Raw genomic sequence first — 20106 nt, forward strand, 5'->3', positions numbered from 1 at the left:
TTGCACCAATCAACGCGTTGGAGGCGGACACGACCAGCCAATAGTTCTTTAGCAGGAGGCGGGACTTAATGAAACCAGGAACTGTGTCAGTGTCCAAACCGCGGCGTCGGTGTGTAACGGTTTAATATTATGGACGCAGTGCTGCTTATGTTCGCACAATCTGACACTTATTTATTAAAGTTAGCGAGCAGTTTTAAACAGCAGAAATGGATTATGGACGAAAGAGAAAGCTGACATTTATTACAATAGGACTGGTTTTCCTGCTGAGTGGAGTGGAATACGGTGAGTTTATTATTTACATTAAACCTCTACATATAATGTGGCATCATTTCTTATTAATAAATACAAATCTAGATTGTTTTATGTTTTTATTTTTTTACATGTTTAGTATAAATGTCACTAAACGAGCTTAAATCATTTTCTATGAAATTACAAAACTAAACAAAACGTTATTTTGCATTTGAAAGTGTTTGTGTTTAAAGAAATAAACACTGCTGCTAAACTCCTACTAAATGATATTACAGCAGTTCATTCATTCACTGCAGGATGAATGCAGGATCTAAATGATTTAACTAAATGATTTAACTCGACCACCATAATGAACATGTTTTGTTCATTATGGTGGTCGAGAAGTGCAAAACAAAATAACAAATGACTAAACAAAACAACAAATACCAACTTTTCTGGTTTGTCTGAATTGTCGTTGTGTTTTTGGAGTTTTTATTTTGTTTCCCGATTTGTTGTTGTTGTTGTTGTTTTTTTTTTTAAATTTGTTAATCTAATTTTGTTTTTTAAAATGTTTTAATATATTTTTAGATTTGTTATTTTGTTTTTAATTTGTTTTTTAATTTGTTAATATATTTTTGGATTTGATCATTTCTTTTTAGATTTGTTATTTTGTTTTCTGATTTTGTTACTTTGTTTTGGATTTGTTCATTTGTTTTTAATTTGTTCATTTCTTTTTGGATTTGTTTATTTCTTTTTCGATTTGTTCATTTCTTTTTAGATTTGTTATTTTGTTTTCTGATTTTGTTACTTTTGGATTTGTTCATTTGTTTTTAATTTGTTCATTTCTTTTTGGATTTGTTTATTTCTTTTTCGATTCGTTAATGTATTCTTGGATTTGTTATTTAGTTTTTAATTTGTTAATTTATTTTTTGGATTTGTTCATTTCTTTTTGGATTTGTTCATTTATTTTTGGATTTGTTATTTTGTTTTCTGATTTTGTTCATTTGTTTTGAATTTGTTCATTTGTTTTGGATTTGTTATTTTGTTTTCTGATTTTGTTCGTTTGTTTTGCACTTCCCGGCCACCGTAACGATTAGACAGATAAAATAATAAACTGACAGAAAATATATAGACAATTAATTAAGATAGAAACAAACAATCACATCTTGATACACAAAATATATCAGAACATTTACTTTCATGTTTTAAGAATAAATGGGCAATAAATCAGTTGAGCCATGGTGTGAAAAACCACAGTCAGAGGTGTGTGTTTTTTTTTGCTCTCTCCTAACAGACACACTGAGTGAACGTCAGACTGAATGATAAAAAGAATGATTGATAGACACACTGAGAGCCATACCAAGACTGAGTGACACACAGACAGATCAATGGAGAGACAGACAACTATAATATGACACAAGCCCAGTGTCTGATTTTCTGTTGTCAAACACATCATATAAACTCTCTCTCTCTCTCTCTCTCTTTCATTAGCGGTGATTTTACCTACAATCTGGCGTTTCCTGCAGATGCTGGATGCTGCTCCGTATTTTCTGGGTCTCAGTCTGTCAGCTTTCAGCTTCACTGGCCTGCTGTCAGGTCCATTATTCGGCTTCTGGTCCGACAGAACACACAGCACCAAGAAGATCATACTGTTTGCCAACTGCTTTGAAATCATCGGTAAAACACACACACACACACTTTAGACTGATACTATAAAAGAGGCATTTTTAGTTTCTTTTTTATTTTCTCAATAAATTGAATTATAATTTTTGACATTCATGCTGGGAACTTTTTGTTCTGAGGTAAAATTCCATCAGTTAAAGGCTCTGTAGGAAACCATGAATGGCTCCGCTCCAGCATCATGTTTTGTGCGTATTGTTTAAAAAAATCCATTAACATTTTAGAAGAATCGAACAAAAGAGTGAGAGTGATTTGAAGCTGATACATCAGCTGTAAATGTAAATATATATCTCTGTGTCTCATGTAATAGGCTGATAACATGAAGGTGAAAAAGATGATCTGATCATTTCTCTTTTTCTCCTTTGTATTTCAGGTAATTTTATGTATTTTATCGGAATTTCCAAGTGGCTGTTGCTCAGCAGTCGTTTAGTTGCAGGTGAGGACAAAATATTGAAATTCTAATTTTATTTGCCACATACACAAATGTACAACATGTAGTGAAGTGCCCTTTGATTCCTTCTTTCTGTAATAATAATAATAATATTTATTTGGGGGGCACGGTGGCTTAGTGGTTAGCACGTTCGCCTCACACCTCCAGGGTTGGGGGTTCGATTCGCGCCTCCACCTTGTGTGTGTGGAGTTTGCATGTTCTCCCCGTGCCTCGGGGGTTTCCTCCGGGTACTCCGGTTTCCTCCCCCGGTCCAAAGACATGCATGGTAGGTTGATTGGCATCTCTGGAAAATTGTCCATAGTGTGTGATTGCATGAGTGAATGAGTGTGTGTCCCCCTCGATGGGTTGGCACTCCGTCCAGGGTGTATCCTGCCTTGATGCCCGATGACACCTGAGATGAAGTTCTGATAAGTGGTAGAAAATGAATGAATGAATGAATGAATAATATTTATTTGTAACTTAGTTTGTAACTTGGCCCTGCGATGGGTTGGCACTCCGTCCAGGGTGTATCCTGCCTTGATGCCCGATGACGCCTGAGATAGGCACAGGCTCCCCGTGACCCGAGGTAGTTCGGATAAGCGGTAGAAAATGAGTGAGAGAGAGAGTTTGTAACTTGTAAATCTTTGCTAGAATTAAAGAATACTAACCACATCTCTTGTTTTGTTACACATTATGTAAGTGTAGAAAAGCAGTAGCAGGTTTTTTTCACATTAAACACGTTCAGCGTTAAAGTTTATTTCACTGGGTTGTGTAAAATTATAGAGCGTTGTGTAACATTTAGTATTGTTGTTATTTACGGGACAGGAGTTGGGACAGGAGCCGGTTCATCTATTTTTGGTTTCTTGACGAGAATCACAGCCCCTGAAGACCGTTCCACAGTGTTTGCTGCTGTCATGGCCTGCAGACAAGTTGGCCTTCTGATTGGTCAGTTTGTCAGATTGATTTTGTTTTTGGTTCTCACTGGTCAGTGAGTTGTTATTGAATGAAATTCTCAATTTTATGTTCTATATTTGTTTCATCTGACTAATGAATAACTTTTAACTAACAGACTTTATTTATTTATTTATTTATTTATTTATTTATTTATTTATTTATTTATGTTAATCTTGCCATGTACCATTTATTCACATTTATTATATCTGCAGTAAGATAATTCAGTAAAACAGTACATGTGATGTTCATTTGAATAATAACACTCCATTTTGAGTGTTCTGTAGTTCTATTGCTTTCTTGCTTTAGTTTTGTGAATAAAAGAAAGAACGTAATGGAAACAACCTGTCTTTAATATCAGCCATATGTTTCCATACAAACAGCAATAAAACAATAAAAACTTAAAGCGTTATGACTGCAACAAAGGGTTTGTACTGGAGACACCTTCCATACCTGTTAATTAAAGTGCTTCCTGTATATAATTAATAATTAAAACAATCAAACAAACAAAAAAACAACAACTAGCAATCGCAGTCCACAGCACTGTGGTATATCTCCATCTCCTGTTTATACTCAGCTGTTACTCTTATGTTTTAATAGTGATGATGTTCTTGTCCTTATTTGTGTCATGTTTCAGGTCCAGCATTCAACATTTTCCTCAGACTGTGTGACTTCCAGCTTGGACCGTTCGTGGTGAATAAATACACTGCTCCCGGGGTAAACCTCTCTCTCTCTCTCTCTCTCTCTCTCTCTCTCTCTTTCTCTCTGTCGCACTCGCACTCTTTCTCTCTCTTTCTCTCTCTCTCTCTGTCGTACTCACACTCTCTCTCTTTTTCTCTGTCGCACTCGCACTCGCTCTCTCTCTTTCTCTCTCTCGCTTTCTTTATCTCTCTTGCTGTCGCACTCACACACACTTTCTCTGTCTCTCGCTCTCTGTCACACTCACACACACTCTGTCTCTCTCTCTCTCTGTCGCACTCACACACACTCTCTCTGTCTCTCTGTCTCTCTGTCGCACTCACACTCTCTCTCTCTCTCTCTCTCTCTCTCTCTCTCTCTCTCTCTCTCTCTCTCTCTCTCTTTCTCTCTCTGTTGCACTCACACACTCTCTCTCTCTTTCTCTCTCTGTCGCACTCACACACACACACTTTCTCTCTCTCTCTTTCTCTCTCTCTCTCTCTCTCTCTCTCTCTCTCTCTCTGTTGCACTCACACACACTCTCTCTCTCTCTCTCTCTCTTTCTTTATCTCTCTCTCTGTCACACTCACACACACTCTCTGTCTCTCTCTCGCTCTCTCTTTCTCTCTCTCTCACACTCTCTCTGACTCTCTCTCGCTCTCTCTTTCTCTCTCTCTCTCTCTGTTGCACTCAAACACACACTCTCTCTTTCTCTTGCACTTACACTCTCTCTCTCTTTCTCTCTCTGTCTCTTTTCACACACACACACACACACGCACTCACACACACACAAAAGTGTTATATTATATATCTTTGTTACTGTATTTTCATGAGTGGTCACTTAGAGAGGGCAGATTTAATCCAGTCAAGAGATGCACATCATCACTGTATAAGCTGAAAGGGGATTTCAATTGATGGCTGTTTTACATAAAATTTTGCCATCAGCCAATCAAGCATTCAGCAAGGATTTCACATTGGTTGGTACTACTTGGGTTTTTTTGTGGTAAGGTGTTATTGGAGCTTTTCAGTCAGACTGTGTAGATGACTCATCTGCTGTGCAGTCAATCCTTATGTACATGATGCATTAATGATGTATGTGTGATGGATTATTAAATATTTTGTGTGTGTGTGTGTGTGTGTGTGTGTGTGTGTGTGTGTGTGTGTGTGTGTGTGTGTGCGTGCAGATCTTCATGTGTGCATTGTGGCTGCTGCTCCAGCTCGTTGTATTGCTGATGTATTGGGATCTCAAAGGAAGGAACGAGGGATCAGAAGAAGAGAAGGAGGAAGAGGAAGAGAGATTGTTGGTTCAAACTAATGCCCTCCCTGAATCATATGGAACACTTCATGACTCACCTGTAACGGATCAGTCGATCGCTAATGGCAACTGTGCTCCGGCTTCACCATCTTTTGAAAAGATCCACTCCAACCCTTTCAAACACTTCAGTGCTGCACGAGGTGTGTGTGTTTATGTGGGTGAATATTTTAAAATTCAGTTTATATCTTTCTTCACTTTTTTTGTGCACTTTAACAGAGTTTCTGAGAGAGGAGGTGGTGGTGCTGCTCACAGCTCAATTCATCACACTGTTCAACCAGACAGCACTGGAGGTACACACACACACACAAACACTACGCACAGCACCCTATGATGCTCTTGTACTTTTGTATTGTTTAAAACCATAAGTTTAAAAAGACATGTGAGATACGTGCTGCAGGTTTTTTGTCTGAAATTGAGTGTAGTCTGTGACTGCAGTGTGTAATGTGAATGTAGCTATAGTGTTTATATATCACCACTTGTTGGTGTGTATTTCATGTTGTGGTTGCCTGTGAAACAGACGATGGTGACTCCACTGACGCAACAGTACTTTAATTTTGGTGAGTTGGAGAACAGTGTGATGTACTGTGTGTGTGGAGTGGAGGTGATTGCTGGCTTCATCTTCGTCCGCTGGCTCAGCAGGAAGGTGGAGGAGAGGGTGGTGCTGTCCATCGGCCTCTTCCTCGCCAATATTTCCTGTGTCTGGTGTCTCATCTTCCTCGCTAACCCTCAGGGTGAGTGTCTTTATTTGTCTATAAGTTTGTCTGTCTCTTTGTTTGTCTGTCTCTCAGTCTGCCTTTATTTCAGTCTGTCTTTCTCTTTGTCTGTCACTTTGCCTCTCTCTCTTTCTCTCTCTCTCTCTCTCTCTCTCTCTCTCTCTCTCTCTCTCTCTCATTCTTTGTGTTTCTCTTTCTGTACGTGTCCGTCCCATCTAATGATGTATGACCTTTATGTGTATATGTCGCAGTGAATTATTGACCTCTGTGCTTGTCAGTCCCAGTGTAGGAGACATTATTATGATTTAAATTTACACAAGTACATCATTCAAAATCTAGCAAAAGGGCATTCACACACAGTACACACTTACACACTTACACATACACAAACAACCGCTGTAATTAAGATGTTCACAGCTAGATGGAGTGCTTCAGTTGTACACTTGTGTGTGACTATAGCAGGACAAGATTTGTCAGATGGTTTTGACTTTAGTCTTCTTGTTGTTCTGCTATAGGTGGGTTTTCATGGCAGTTAACAGAGTTCATCATCGGCGTGTTCCTGCAGGTGCTGGGGCTGCCCTTTATCGCCGTCGCTCAGGTGTCTCTCTTCTCCAAAGTGACTGCTGAGAAAACACAGGGTGAGACGACACTGAAATAAATATTGAGTTTAACAATGAGAGTATCACGATAATTATGAAGATAATGAGAATTTAATCACTGCCTTTTTTAAGTTATCTTGGTTAGTCAGATTAAAGCTAGCCAATCACATGTTGAAACAGAAAAGTGATAAGAGTAAGGAATGTAACTCGTGCCAACTTTAGCAATTAATTAAAATAGCTGTGTGTGTGTGTGTCTGTATAATGTGTGTTTTTAGGTTTCAGTCAGGGAATTCGGCGCTCTGTCGGAGGTTTAGCTACTATTCTTGGTCCATTATGGGCTGGAAGTTTGACCTCTAACCTTTATGTGATGCTTGGAGTGATGATGGGCTTACTGGTACTACTTACTGTAAGTATGTGTGTATGTGTGTGTGTGTGTGTGTGTGTGTGTGTGTGTTTAAAATCACATTTACAGAAACTAATGCTTCATTATGGCTGTGTTCCAATCCTACTTTAATTCACCCTTGTCCAGTCCTCATAAGCTCTGCTTCAATGCATTGTCAGTACATTCATCATCACTTTATTACTTGTGCTGAAAGTACACCTTTGTTGAAAGGGAAGTCACCTAGGGTATGTTGGAAACAGTTGACTGACTCCATTTAGACTTTTGCACTTTATTGCCCTCTTCTGGTGCTTTTCTCTGGATTTCCCTCTTAGATTATGATGACCTTCTCGTACAACCGGCTGGTCGATCACACTACAGTGGAGCACCCTGAGGAATGAGACACGACTCACACAGGTCAGCCAACTATATACAGTAGATCAGAAACTGTGTTTTAAATACACATTAGTTTGTAAGGTTTGATTATACTGACATAAGAGTGTATACATATTCACACTTTTCTGTACGTAGCTTAATTAAATATGAACACAATCCTCCAAGGATATAAAACTAAAATTCTCTCCTGACATTGTTTTATACCTGGATTTTTCGTTTGTAAACTTTGCAGATAAAAAAAAAAATAGTTTAATCATTTCATCACAAAATCCTGCCTGCATTATAAATATTTAAAAAAAAAAAAAAAAAAGTACATTTCACATGTGCATTTTGACTCCTGACTGAGTCTATTTGTTTTATGCCAAAAATCTTGTTTTGATTTAAAACGTCGAACTTCTGACTACAGCAACTTGGCGTGTCCGTATCAGTGAAATGGAATGATTAATTAGAGTGATAACACAGTGAGACAGCAGAGAGGAAGGAAAAGCAAACAGGAGATTCAGATACATTTCAGTCTGGCTCTGTGTTAAATAACTTCTTATTGAACCATCAGATTTTGACTGTTATACTGAACTGCATTCACAGGGCATAAAATTCAAAAGGAAAAGAAATGTAATGAGTTTAAATTCAGTTGAAAAGCTTTAGATTGCAAGCTGTATGGAATAACACATTTATTGAGATATTTAATCTATACCACACAACACTTTATTAACAGATGTATGTTTCTATACTTTATGTATATATTTATTTGTTATATTATCATCACAGTTTATTTATTCTTATATATATATATATATATATATATTGTGTTCACAACATGTAGCACTTTATGGTTGTTTCTTTATTTGATTCATATGGGGGTTTTGTATTTTGTGTGTTTTGAGGGGAGTTTTGTTTTGTGCTTTTGTTATTGTACATTTATTTTTTCTGCTGTTTGCTATTTTGGACTTTTTATTTCTTCTTATTTTTTTATTTTCTTATCTTAGTTACTGTAACATAACTAACTTCTGTTCATGTTTTTTTTTTATCATATTATTTATTATTTGTCCTCAGGATGGTGTTTAAGAATGATGTTTAACACGCACTGCTTTTCAGTGTGTATTTCTGTATGTATTTCTTGTACAGACTCCAGCAGAGGAGATGTGGTATGAACGAGGTGTGCAGCATGCAGTGATGATATTTATTATTTATATCGTTTAACTGTTATACTGAAATCCAATGCAATAAAGTTATAAGCTCCTTATTCATGTGATGAACACACACAACACACTGATACACTCACAATGTTCAGCTTTATTATATATAAACTGTCTGTTACAACACTATTCTATAAACATACTGTTCATACTTCAAGTTGTTTCTATTGGTTATTGTTAGCCCCACCCCTTCAACTCTCTGGAGCTGTCACTTGATCCCGCCTCCAATGTTCTTCAGCCCTTCACCTGCTCCCTCCACATCACTGCTCTGGTGTTAACCACCTGGTTATCCACATTTACCTGCACACTCTTTGCTTTCTGCAGCCATCAATGTGGCCCTGCTCTCTTAGTTCTATGAAGACATCCACCTGCCTCCTTCTGGATCCACCCACTTGACCCCACCTCTTAGATTTTAGGAGCTAATCTGTTGCTCAGCTGTTTAAATCCTTCCACCTACCCCCACCCCATAGCACTCTGAATCCATTTACCTATCCCTGCCCCCTCAGGTTTCTGCATCCATCCACCTGGCTCCGCCCCATAAAAACTCTGGATCTATCCACCTGACTCCGCCCCATAAAAACTCTGTATCCATCCACCTGGCCCCACCCTCATAGCACTCTGAATCCATCTACTTGGCCTTGCCCCTTCAGATCTCTGAATCCATTCACCTGGCCCCTCCAATACAGCAGTCTCAATCCATTTGCATGGCCCTGACCCCGATAGCACTCTGAAGCCATCCACTTGGTGCCACCCCTTGAGGTCTAAGACCCTCGAAGCTGTCTTTTGCCCTGTTCACTTATCACTTTGATTTTGATCTCTTTGCCTGTTTTTGAATCATCCACCTGGCCTCACCCAACCTTCACATTGTGGTTTATTTGTAAATGATGATTTTTACATGATTTTTGATGATTTACATTAATCACTAAATAAATGTAAAGAAGTAAATCACAATATACAGTGGTATGAAAAAGTGTTTGCCCCCTTCCTGATTTTCTATTTTTTTGCACGCTTGTCAAACTTTAATGTTTCAGATCATCAAGCAAATTTTAATATTAGTCAAAGAAAACACAAGTAAACACAACATGCAGTTTTTAAATGAAGGTTTTTTATTATTAAGGGAAAACAAAATCCAAACCCACATGGCCCTGTGTGAAAAAGTGTTTGCCCCCCTGTTAAAACATAACTGTGGTTTATCACACGTGAGTTCAATTTCTCTAGCTACACCCAGGCCTGATTACTGCCACACCTGTTCACAATCAAGAAATCACTTAAATAAGACCTGACTGACAAAGTGATGTAGACCAAAAGATCCTCAAAAGCTACACATCATGCAGAGATCCAAAGAAATTCATGAACAAACAAGAAAGAAAGTAATTGAGATCTATCAGTTTGGAAAAGGCTATGAAGCCATTTCTAAAGCTTTGGGACTCCAGCGAACCACAGTGAGAGCCATTATCTGCAAATGGCGAAAACATGGAACAGTGGTGAACCTTTCCAGGAGTGGCTGGCTGACCAAAATTACCCCAAGAGCACAGCGACGACTCATCCAAGATGTCATAAAAGACCCCACAAAAACATCCAAAGAACTGCAGGCTTCACTTGCCTCAGTTAAGGTCAGTGTTCATGACTCCACCATAAGAAAGAGACTGGGCAAAAATTGCCTGCATGGCAGAGTTCCAAGATGAAAACTGCTGCTGAGCAAAAAGAACATAAAGGCTCGTCTCAGATTTGCCAGAAAACATCTTGATGATCCCCAAGACTTTGGGGAAAATACAATGTAGACTGAGGAGACAAAAGTTGAACTTTTTGGAAGGTGCATTTCAGAAAAAGAACATCATACCAACAGTAATATATGGTGGTGGTAGTGTGATGGTCTGGGGATGTTTTGCTGATTCAGGACCTGGAAGACTTGCTGTGATAAATGGAACCATGAATTCTGCTGTCTACCAAAAAATCCTGAAGAACAATGTGCGGCCATCTGTTCATGACCTCAAGCTGAAGCGAACTTGGGTTCTGCAGCAGGGCAATGATCCAAAACACACCAGCAAGTCCACCTCTGAATGGCTGAAGAAAAACAAAATGAAGACTTTGGAGATGATGTTGCATGACCTTAAAATATTCTATGCTCTCAAACCCTTCAATGTGGCTGAATTACAACAATTCTGTGAAGATGAGTGGACCAGAATTCCACCACAGTGCAAGACTCATCGCAAGTTATTGTAAATGCTTGATTGCAGTTCTTGCTGCTAAGCGTGGCCCAACCAGTTATTAGGTTTAGGAGGCAAACACTTTTTCACACAGGGCCATGTAGGTTTGGATTTTGTTTTCCCTTAATAATAAAAACCTTCATTTAAATACTGCATGTTTATATTTGACTAAAATTTACATTTGTTTGATCTGAAACATTAAAATTTGGGGCAAACACTTTTTCACACCACTGTATATCTGTATGATGAGGGACTTATAAAACCAATAACTGAAATACACTAAAATAAATTACAAAAGCAAGATATTTGGAACAGCAGTAAAGTGAAGTCAGTAAACCTTCAAAAAGTAAAAAATCATTTGCATTATAACTATAGAACAAACAGCTGAAACATATTTTAAATGTAAATATGAACTAATTTCACCTCCTATATTTTCGGTCCCAAATGCATTACTTTTCTTCTCACTAACTTCTTGCAGTCTGAAAGTGTGTATCTCATTTTAATCCTGACAATACAGTAATTTATTATTAAAATATGATCTGTCAGACACCATTTTTCTTTTTTTTGTTGCTGTTGTTGTTTGTTATATATTTGTTAAAGATATGAGTTTTAGATGACAGTAGACAATGTAGTGTTGTTTATAGTATAATTAAGGAGAGTCTGTGAGAATAAGCACTCGCATCGTATAAGAAAAGCACAGCCTTCAGCTCCACAACCAGAGATGCGTCGTTAAAAATATTTCATTTCAAAAATCACCCAAGCATTAAAATAATAGCAGATGTTACTGTTTCATTTCATTTTTATTTGTCTGTGTGGCTTTGCTCCATTCATCATAATGTAGTCATCACTCAGCAACAAAAACACAATAATAAAATATATTTTATATAGTTTAAATTCTAACATCACTCAGTTAATAAAAGAATAATAAAATACGGCAAGAGAATGGGTTTTGGGGTGACTGTAGTGAAAGCTTACTAGAATATAATTTAGGAAAGTGTTTTTTTTTTTTTTTAAAATTCATGTGATGGTATTTCACGTTTGTACATATACTGTGAGAGGATCTAAATGGCCAGAAACCTAATATAAATATCCATAATATAAATATACTTATCCAAAATGTCTCCTGTAAAATTATTTAAAATACTTAAATAAATTAAGGAATTAGAAAAAAAAAATACAAATATAATAATAATAATAATAATAATAATAATAATAATATATTATATTTGAGTGGATCAAAATGCATTTATTGTTACTAGCTTTTGTTACTAGCTTAGTATTGATACTAGCTATTGCAGGATATAAGGCTATTCAGTTTTTTGTTTTCTTTCTCTTTTTTTGTATTTAATTACTAGTTAAATATACTAAAATAAATAAAAAAAACATTCCATATTGATTTTCCTTTTAGGGTTTGTAGAACTGTGAATGTAATTTGATCATATATTATTATAATGTGTACAAATGTAATTATTGTCAGCTAGTGTATGCCATTTAAACGAATACAATCACAAATTATAATAAAATGCTGAATGCTTAAATTATGTATATAAAAACATTAATACTGCTGTTACTAATATTGTGAGTATCAGGTATCAGTTAAACATATTCTGTTGGACTGTAATTTTTATGATATTGGCAGAAAACATTTTAATTCAGAAACATGTTTACATGAATATTTCAGAATGTGTCACCTAAATGTATTTTAGACTTTCTGTCTTATGTCAATTTATAGCAGTTGAAATTAAATGGAGAGAAATGTTGACCTCCATGTAAATATCCTTGATGTGACGTGCCATTAAAAACTTAATACACAAACTAACATCAGGTACCAGTTGTGACATTCTGATGCTGCTGCTGTGTTCGTGTTGGAGGTCTGTGTGAGGACAGGGGGCGCTATAAACCCACTCAGCACTCAACACTGTCCTCTGTAATAAAAACTCTTTGCTGTTGAGTTGGATTTTACATGACAGTCAGTGCATCGTGTGACCCTTGGGTGAACTCTGTTTAAGGAGGGTGGGGCAGTCTTTGGGGCAGTAACTTAATGGGAGTGAGGCATACAGCCATACAGCGACTGATTTTTCAGAATTTTTCTAACTGCTCTGACCCGAACACTGACCTGTCAATCATTGTCAGACTGTAAAAAACATCACGTGACGCATCGAGCCGCCGGCGATTTTAATTCTGTCTCTATTAAAATACAGCGGACAAACAGACGCGCAGACGATGTGATGATAGTAGACGTGTGAACTTTACATGAACTCTGGCGTTTATTTTAAAGGTCATTTATGTTTCTGGGGTTTACTTTGAAAGGCTGAGAAGATATTAACTGGACCGCAAAAGATCAGTCTAAAAAGATTTAGACTAAAAAGATAATTTGGTTCATAGATAAATCTGACGCTGATGCTGTCGATGAACTCCATCAATTCTTCAAAACTCATTCATTAAAATTCAGTTCATTAAGCTTGAACTTTTATATTATATTAATCGTTGTATATTAAACTTTTTGTAGTGTTTTTTAAAGCTGCTTTGAGATAATGTCCATTATTAAAAGTGCTATACAAATAAAATTGAATTAAAAAAACTTGAATTAATTTCATTACATTGTTGGATATAAAAATAATCACAATATTAAAATGAAAGAAAATTCAACTTTGACTACAGCAGTTTATTATTTAATGTTAAGTTTGTTTTTGGTTTTTGGTTTAAAATGAAAAAGTGGACTTCTCTGTTGCTTTTTTGGTGATTTCTCTGTTTTTGATTTGTTATTTCTGTTAATTTAGTGACAGATTTATAATTAAGCATTTATTTCATATTTAGAAATCAATAAAAGCTACACTTTTATTGTACAAACCTTACAACTTTATTATTATTATTATTATTATTATTATTATTATTATTATTATTATTATTATTATTATATAGTCTATTTTAAATAGAAAATACTATTTATAATAATAAAATACAGGCATTATTTTATGATACTTTTTTGTGCCACAACAACTAATATTTATAAATTGATAAATAATAATTAAAACATTTTGTCATAGAAAAATAGACTTGAATTATCTCTTGATTTTTTGTTCATAACATTTTTTGGGGTTTATATGTTATATGGTTTATATCCCCACATTTTGTGCTTCATAAAATGTGTAAATTAATTATGTTTTATTTTTCAGATAATATTCACTGTTAATAAGAGAATTCACTGTTAATAAGAATGTAAAGTCATGTTACAGTGTGTGATGCATAGGGTTTTTTCCTGAAGTCGGATTCCTCATGTTTACTAACCGCACATTTTAATCCAGCGTGTATTCCATTGTTCCTGCTTAAAAACCTGATTAAAAGGTCACATTGTTTAAAGGTTTTTATTCTTGATTTATTTAATGATGTTAACAAGCGGTCAGACCTCAGAGTAACCTGATGCAGCTGAGACACAATGATTTTTTATTTTTTACTGTAACTGTAATAATGCTTACAGATGACTAAAGCTGACAGTTATGGGCTTCAAACACAGCGGTCTTGTGGTCTGACTTGAACACTGAGATAGAAGTTAAAAATGTTGAAAACATTAGATTTTACATAGACTTTAGTCTCAGCTGAACACACACACTAATAAAGAGCAGTTACACGGTGTTTAAAACCAACACTATGGTAGTGAGAGCAAGACAGACACACAGAGAAAGAGAGAGAGAGCGAGAGAGAGAGAGCGAGTGTGTGTGTATTGTGAGTTCAGCAGCGGGTCAGTAGGTCGCGGCTGTTGCAGGATTTTCACGCCATCTCTGTGTCGGGGGCCACATCAGTCTAATCAGGGTTAACGATCTTGCGCCTCTCACACAGATGGGACGCCAATCCTCACACACTCTGGGTAGTGTGGGGCAAGAGAGAGGAATGGGTTGGGCAGTAGGGGGCACAAGGAGAACAGACCCATCATACACATGAGACACCACCTGTACACACACACTTACATAAGAGACACTCCATTAACTGGGAAGGGTACTGTGTGTGTGTGTGTGTGTGTGTGTCTGTGTGTGAATAATGCTGACAAACAAGCCTGAGTCTATTCTGCTGAACTGCTGAGCATGAATAATACGTCTGAGTGTGTGTGTGTGTGTGTGTGTGTGTGTGTGTGTGTGTGTGTGTGTGTGTGCTTAACGTTGCATGGAAAGTATACATGGGTATTGTGAGGCAAAACCAAGGTCAGTCGGTTAAAGGTCATGAGCTCAGAGGTGAATTCAACATCCACCGGTGCCATACCACAAAAAGTCACACACTTTTTATTTCATTACAGAAGTAAACATTTAAGCAGTAAGTCAGTTTTAATTTTTCTCAACTGAATTAGATTTCAGAAAGAAGAAATGATTCACTCAGACCAAAGGCCGGAAGACTTTATTTTCCTAATTGGTATAAAGTGCATGAGTCGTGTTCCTCACACCAAACCACACTGTTTCCTACTGAGACTTCTCTCAACATTAAAGTAGGAGTAAAGTCTTTAGTGTGTCCTGAAATAACACACAACAAAACATCCCAGAAGTTGATTATTTTCCCATAACAACACTTGACTAACAACTGATTTTTATAAGTGACCGTTTTTTAAAAGTAATAATAAATCGAACACAAATAAATAAATAAATAAATAAATAGATTTCAACTTGTGTGTGATGAGTCAAAAACTAATAATACATTTAAATTACTTAGCAAATGACTAAGAATAAATACATGCTGCATTTAATGTTTTATATTATTATTATTATTATTATTATTATTATTATTATTATTATTATTATTATTATACCTTAAATACTGTTCATGCTTTTTATATTAATTTTTACATTTTTAAATATTTTAATTCTCTTGATTACATTTTATTATCCTTCTTGTTTAATTTAATTTACTGTGTACACTGTATATAAAGCAGTTTAAGCTTCAGTTTCAAAAGATTTGAAATGCATATTATTAGTAGTAGTAGTATTAATAATAATAATAATAATAATAATAATAATAATAATAATAATATACATTTCAAATATTGAATTGAATACATTTCACATTTCAAATGTGGATTTTTCCTACTAGCTCAATAGTATAGTATAATTATTAGTATAGTATAATAGAGATGAATGAATGTAGCATGTGTTTATGCTCCAGTGTTACAATACAAATAAGCTGACTAGAGGATAAAATATAAGGTTATGTTTAGGAATAAACTAATAATAATAATAATAATAATAATAATAATAATAATAATAATAATAATAATAGAAAACAAATTTTACAGCAATTCCATTATTACTCTCCCATCATAAGTGTCATCATCAGTGCTTCAGGATTAAAGATTGATTTATGAATTTTTTATGATTAAATGCATTAACAAAATATTCCATTCTCATTCAGAAATTGATCATAAATCTGTGAAAAAGACTATAGATGATGACTATTAAATTATATTTCCATTTAAATGTGAAAGATATTAGAATGATATTAACTTTAAGAAAAACCTCAATAATGATGAGTCTTGCAGGTTAAACATTTGGATGGATTATAAAGCAGTTCAGAGCTTCAGAGCGTTCCTAATGTTCTCTCCCACCGGCTGAGCACTGATGATCCCCACACAGGATTATAGGATTTTAACTCAAACCTTCCTAAAATAAAATCGGTTTTAAACCTGTGCGTGAGTAAAGAGGCTGTGTGCGCGATGAAGAGCTGCTTACTTCATCAGTTGCTACACAAATGATATTTCATCATCATTTCTCACTCTTCCACATGGAAACCAGGTGGCAGACAGATTTCAGCTTCATATCAACCTCGATATGAAATAATAAATTCACTTGAGTGAAAGAAACTGTTGTTGTTCACTCAGGCATTTGGAGCCAGTGGAAACTGAAGTAAAATTAAATCACATTTGATTTTTTAGAATCATGAGTTTCACTACGACATCACTGTGTTTGTGTTTGGGCGTCCGCCATGTCGCTCCTTTTAATTCAGAAACTGCACTCCGAAAAACAATCAGATAAGGGTTGGAGTGTTTCACTCTTAAACTGCTTCACTCTGGAATTTCTTTGTGATGTGCCAGAGTTCGGTGCCAATCTGCCATCATTTGACAGATATGATCAAAGGGAAAGTACAAGGTTTTTTTTCTTTTTAAGGTATTAAGGAGCAACAACTGTACTGGGATCAGTCTGTAGGGGGCAGTGTATTACTTTATTATAACCATGTGAAGACCAGAGAGATGAAAAGAGAGAAAGAGAGTGAGGAATGAAGAGAGAGAGAGAGAGAGAGAGAGAGAGAGAGAGAGAGAGAGAGAGAGAGAGAGAGAGGAATGAAGAGAGAGAGAGAGCGAGAGTGAGGAATGGAGAGAGTGAGAGAGAGAGAGGAATGAAGAGAGAGAGAGAAAGAGAGAGAGAGAGAGAGCAGTGTAGTGAGAGATGACCTCATGATGAACTGTGACGGATCTCAGAGAGCCTAAAATGCCATCATGGGTCTGATAATTGGACAAAGGAATGGCATATCACACTGTGTGTGTGTGTGTTTGTGTGTGTGTGTGTGTGTGTGTGCGTGTGTGTGCATGGTTACAAAGCCCACAGCATGTTTTGACAGTGGTCCTTGTCTGTCAATCCTTCTTTTTTCTTTTCTAACAATGTGTGCGTTGAGTATGCAAAGCTGAACGACGGTGGTCCATTTTTTAAACAGAATTTTCATTTTCGCTGCAGATTCAATTAGAACGATTTGAACTTCACCAGAACAATCCCTTGGCTCCAGGTCCTGTTTGACGTTCTTTCTTTTCTTTTTTTTTCTTTTCTTTTCTTTTCTTTTCTTTTCTTTTCTCTCTCTTGCTCTCTTTCTTTCTCTTGCTAACGCGAGCCAGAGCTGGAAGGCACATGATTAGGTGGTGGCTAATTGGGTGCAGATCCGTTCTCTGGAACGAGAAGAGCCAAAACACGCTCACATCTGCGATCTCGTCTCAACTGGACTCGCTACGAACATCAGCCTTTTCAGCAAGAAAAAAAAAAACAACAAAAAACCCGGGCTCAAATCGAGTGACTGCCTCTCGGGTCCTCATTTCATCATTATAGCATCCAAGAATATAGAAGGAAAAAAAGCACGTGGCATGTGAAAGAGAGAGAAGCGATAAAACACACACAGATCTCTGTATAAAAGCTCTGTGCTGTTTTGTGCTCTCAATGTTGTGAAATAAAACAACTGTAAACATTTTCCTGCTACACAATTGTACGTGTTGTTCATGATGAAATATTTCATGTCATGTAACATGTAAAAGTTGTGTTAGTGCTTAAACTGTTAGAGATCACTGTTCTGTGCTTGTTGTCTAGTGTTACTGAGTCACAGAATTATTTAGTATTAGCATGTCACCACTAATGTTAATGTATTATGTCAGTAATCCTCATCCTGCTGTGTTTGTGCTTTTCTCAGGTTTCTCAGGCAGACTGTCAGAGCACAGCTCTGTGACACCAGACATGAAACAATACTCACTCACTAATATAATGTCAGCATTATGCCAGTGTCACACTAACATCACACTAACATCATGCTAGTGTCACACTAACATCACACTAACATCATGCTAGTGTCACACTAACATCACACTAACATCATGCCAGTGTCACACTAACATCACACTAACATCATGCTAGTGTCACACTAACATCACACTAACATCATGCTAGTGTCACACTAACATCACACTAACATCATGCCAGTGTCACACTAACATCACACTAACATCATGCTAGTGTCACACTAACATCACACTAACATCATGCTAGTGTCACACTAACATCACACTAACATCATGCTAGTGTCACACTAACATCACAACAACATCATGCCAGTGTCACACTAACATCACACTAACATCATGCTAGTGTCACACTAACATCACACTAACATCATGCCAGTGTCACACTAACATCACACTAACATCATGCTAGTGTCACACTAACATCACACTAACATCATGCTAGTGTCACACTAACATCACACTAACATCATGCCAGTGTCACACTAACATCACACTAACATCATGCTAGTGTCACACTAACATCACACTAACATCATGCCAGTGTCACACTAACATCACACTAACATCATGCCAGTGTCACACTAACATCACACTAACATCATGCTAGTGTCACACTAACATCACACTAACATCATGCTAGTGTCACACTAACATCACACTAACATCATGCCAGTGTCACACTAACATCACATCAACATCATGCCAGTGTCACACTAACATCACACTAACATCATGCCAGTGTCACACTAACATCACAACAACATCATGCCAGTGTCACACTAACATCACAACAACATCATGCTAGTGTCACACTAACATCACACTAACATCATGCTAGTGTCACACTAACATCACACTAACATCATGCCAGTGTCACACTAACATCACATCAACATCATGCCAGTGTCACACTAACATCACATCAACATCATGCCAGTGTCACACTAACATCACAACAACATCATGCCAGTGTCACACTAACATCACAACAACATCATGCTAGTGTCACAATAACATCACACTAACATCATGCCAGTGTCACACTAACATCACACTAACATCATGCCAGTGTCACACTAACATCACACTAACATCATGCCAGTGTCACACTAACATCACAACAACATCATGCTAGTGTCACAATAACATCACACTAACATCATGCCAGTGTCACACTAACATCACACTAACATCATGCCAGTGTCACACTAACATCACACTAACATCATGCCAGTGTCACACTAACATCACATCAACATCATGCCAGTGTCACACTAACATCACATCAACATCATGCCAGTGTCACACTAACATCACACTAACATCATGCTAGTGTCACACTAACATCACACTAACATCATGCCAGTGTCACACTAACATCACACTAACATCATGCCAGTGTCACACTAACATCACAACAACATCATGCTAGTGTCACACTAACATCACACTAACATCATGCCAGTGTCACACTAACATCACAACAACATCATGCCAGTGTCACACTAACATCACACTAACATCATGCCAGTGTCACACTAACATCACACTAACATCATGCCAGTGTCACACTAACATCACACTAACATCATGCCAGTGTCACACTAACATCACACTAACATCATGCTAGTGTCACACTAACATCACACTAACATCATGCCAGTGTCACACTAACATCACACTAACATCATGCCAGTGTCACACTAACATCACACTAACATCATGCCAGTGTCACACTAACATCACATCAACATCATGCCAGTGTCACACTAACATCACATCAACATCATGCCAGTGTCA

At 36.7% G+C, this 20106-nt stretch overlaps 1 protein-coding gene across 5 annotated transcripts; it reads left to right on the top strand.

Moving 5' to 3' along the window:
• Window positions 1–113: 113 nt before the first annotated feature.
• Window positions 114–17854, top strand: mfsd8l1 (major facilitator superfamily domain containing 8-like 1). 5 transcript variants are annotated; one of them, XM_060865007.1, is made up of 12 exons: window positions 114–282; window positions 1720–1905; window positions 2282–2344; window positions 3164–3283; window positions 3927–4006; window positions 5152–5422; window positions 5499–5572; window positions 5800–6013; window positions 6511–6633; window positions 6870–7000; window positions 7309–7390; window positions 17635–17854. In XM_060865007.1, the coding sequence occupies exons 1-11, from the start codon at window positions 207–209 to the stop codon at window positions 7372–7374; spliced, it is 1404 nt and encodes a 467-aa protein (XP_060720990.1). In that variant the 5' UTR covers window positions 114–206; the 3' UTR covers window positions 7375–7390; window positions 17635–17854. The 5 variants fall into 5 exon arrangements, with proteins under 5 accessions (XP_060720990.1, XP_060720999.1, XP_060720983.1 ...); XM_060865016.1 differs by lacking the exon at window positions 17635–17854 and adding an exon at window positions 8495–9566; XM_060865000.1 differs by lacking the exon at window positions 17635–17854 and having other exon boundaries at window positions 7309–8465.
• Window positions 17855–20106: the final 2252 nt, after the last annotated feature.

Source organism: Tachysurus vachellii, chromosome 1 (genome assembly GCF_030014155.1).
Source record: "Tachysurus vachellii isolate PV-2020 chromosome 1, HZAU_Pvac_v1, whole genome shotgun sequence".
Taxonomy (NCBI): Eukaryota; Metazoa; Chordata; class Actinopteri; order Siluriformes; family Bagridae; genus Tachysurus; species Tachysurus vachellii.

Coding starts and splice junctions, on each gene's coding strand:
- mfsd8l1 (XM_060865007.1), top strand. CDS start 207: ATGGATTATGGACGAAAGAGAAAGCTGACATTTATTACAATAGGACTG. Junction 283..1,719: donor GCTGAGTGGAGTGGAATACG/GTGAGTTTATTA, acceptor CTCTTTCATTAG/CGGTGATTTTACCTACAATC. Junction 6,014..6,510: donor CTTCCTCGCTAACCCTCAGG/GTGAGTGTCTTT, acceptor GTTCTGCTATAG/GTGGGTTTTCATGGCAGTTA.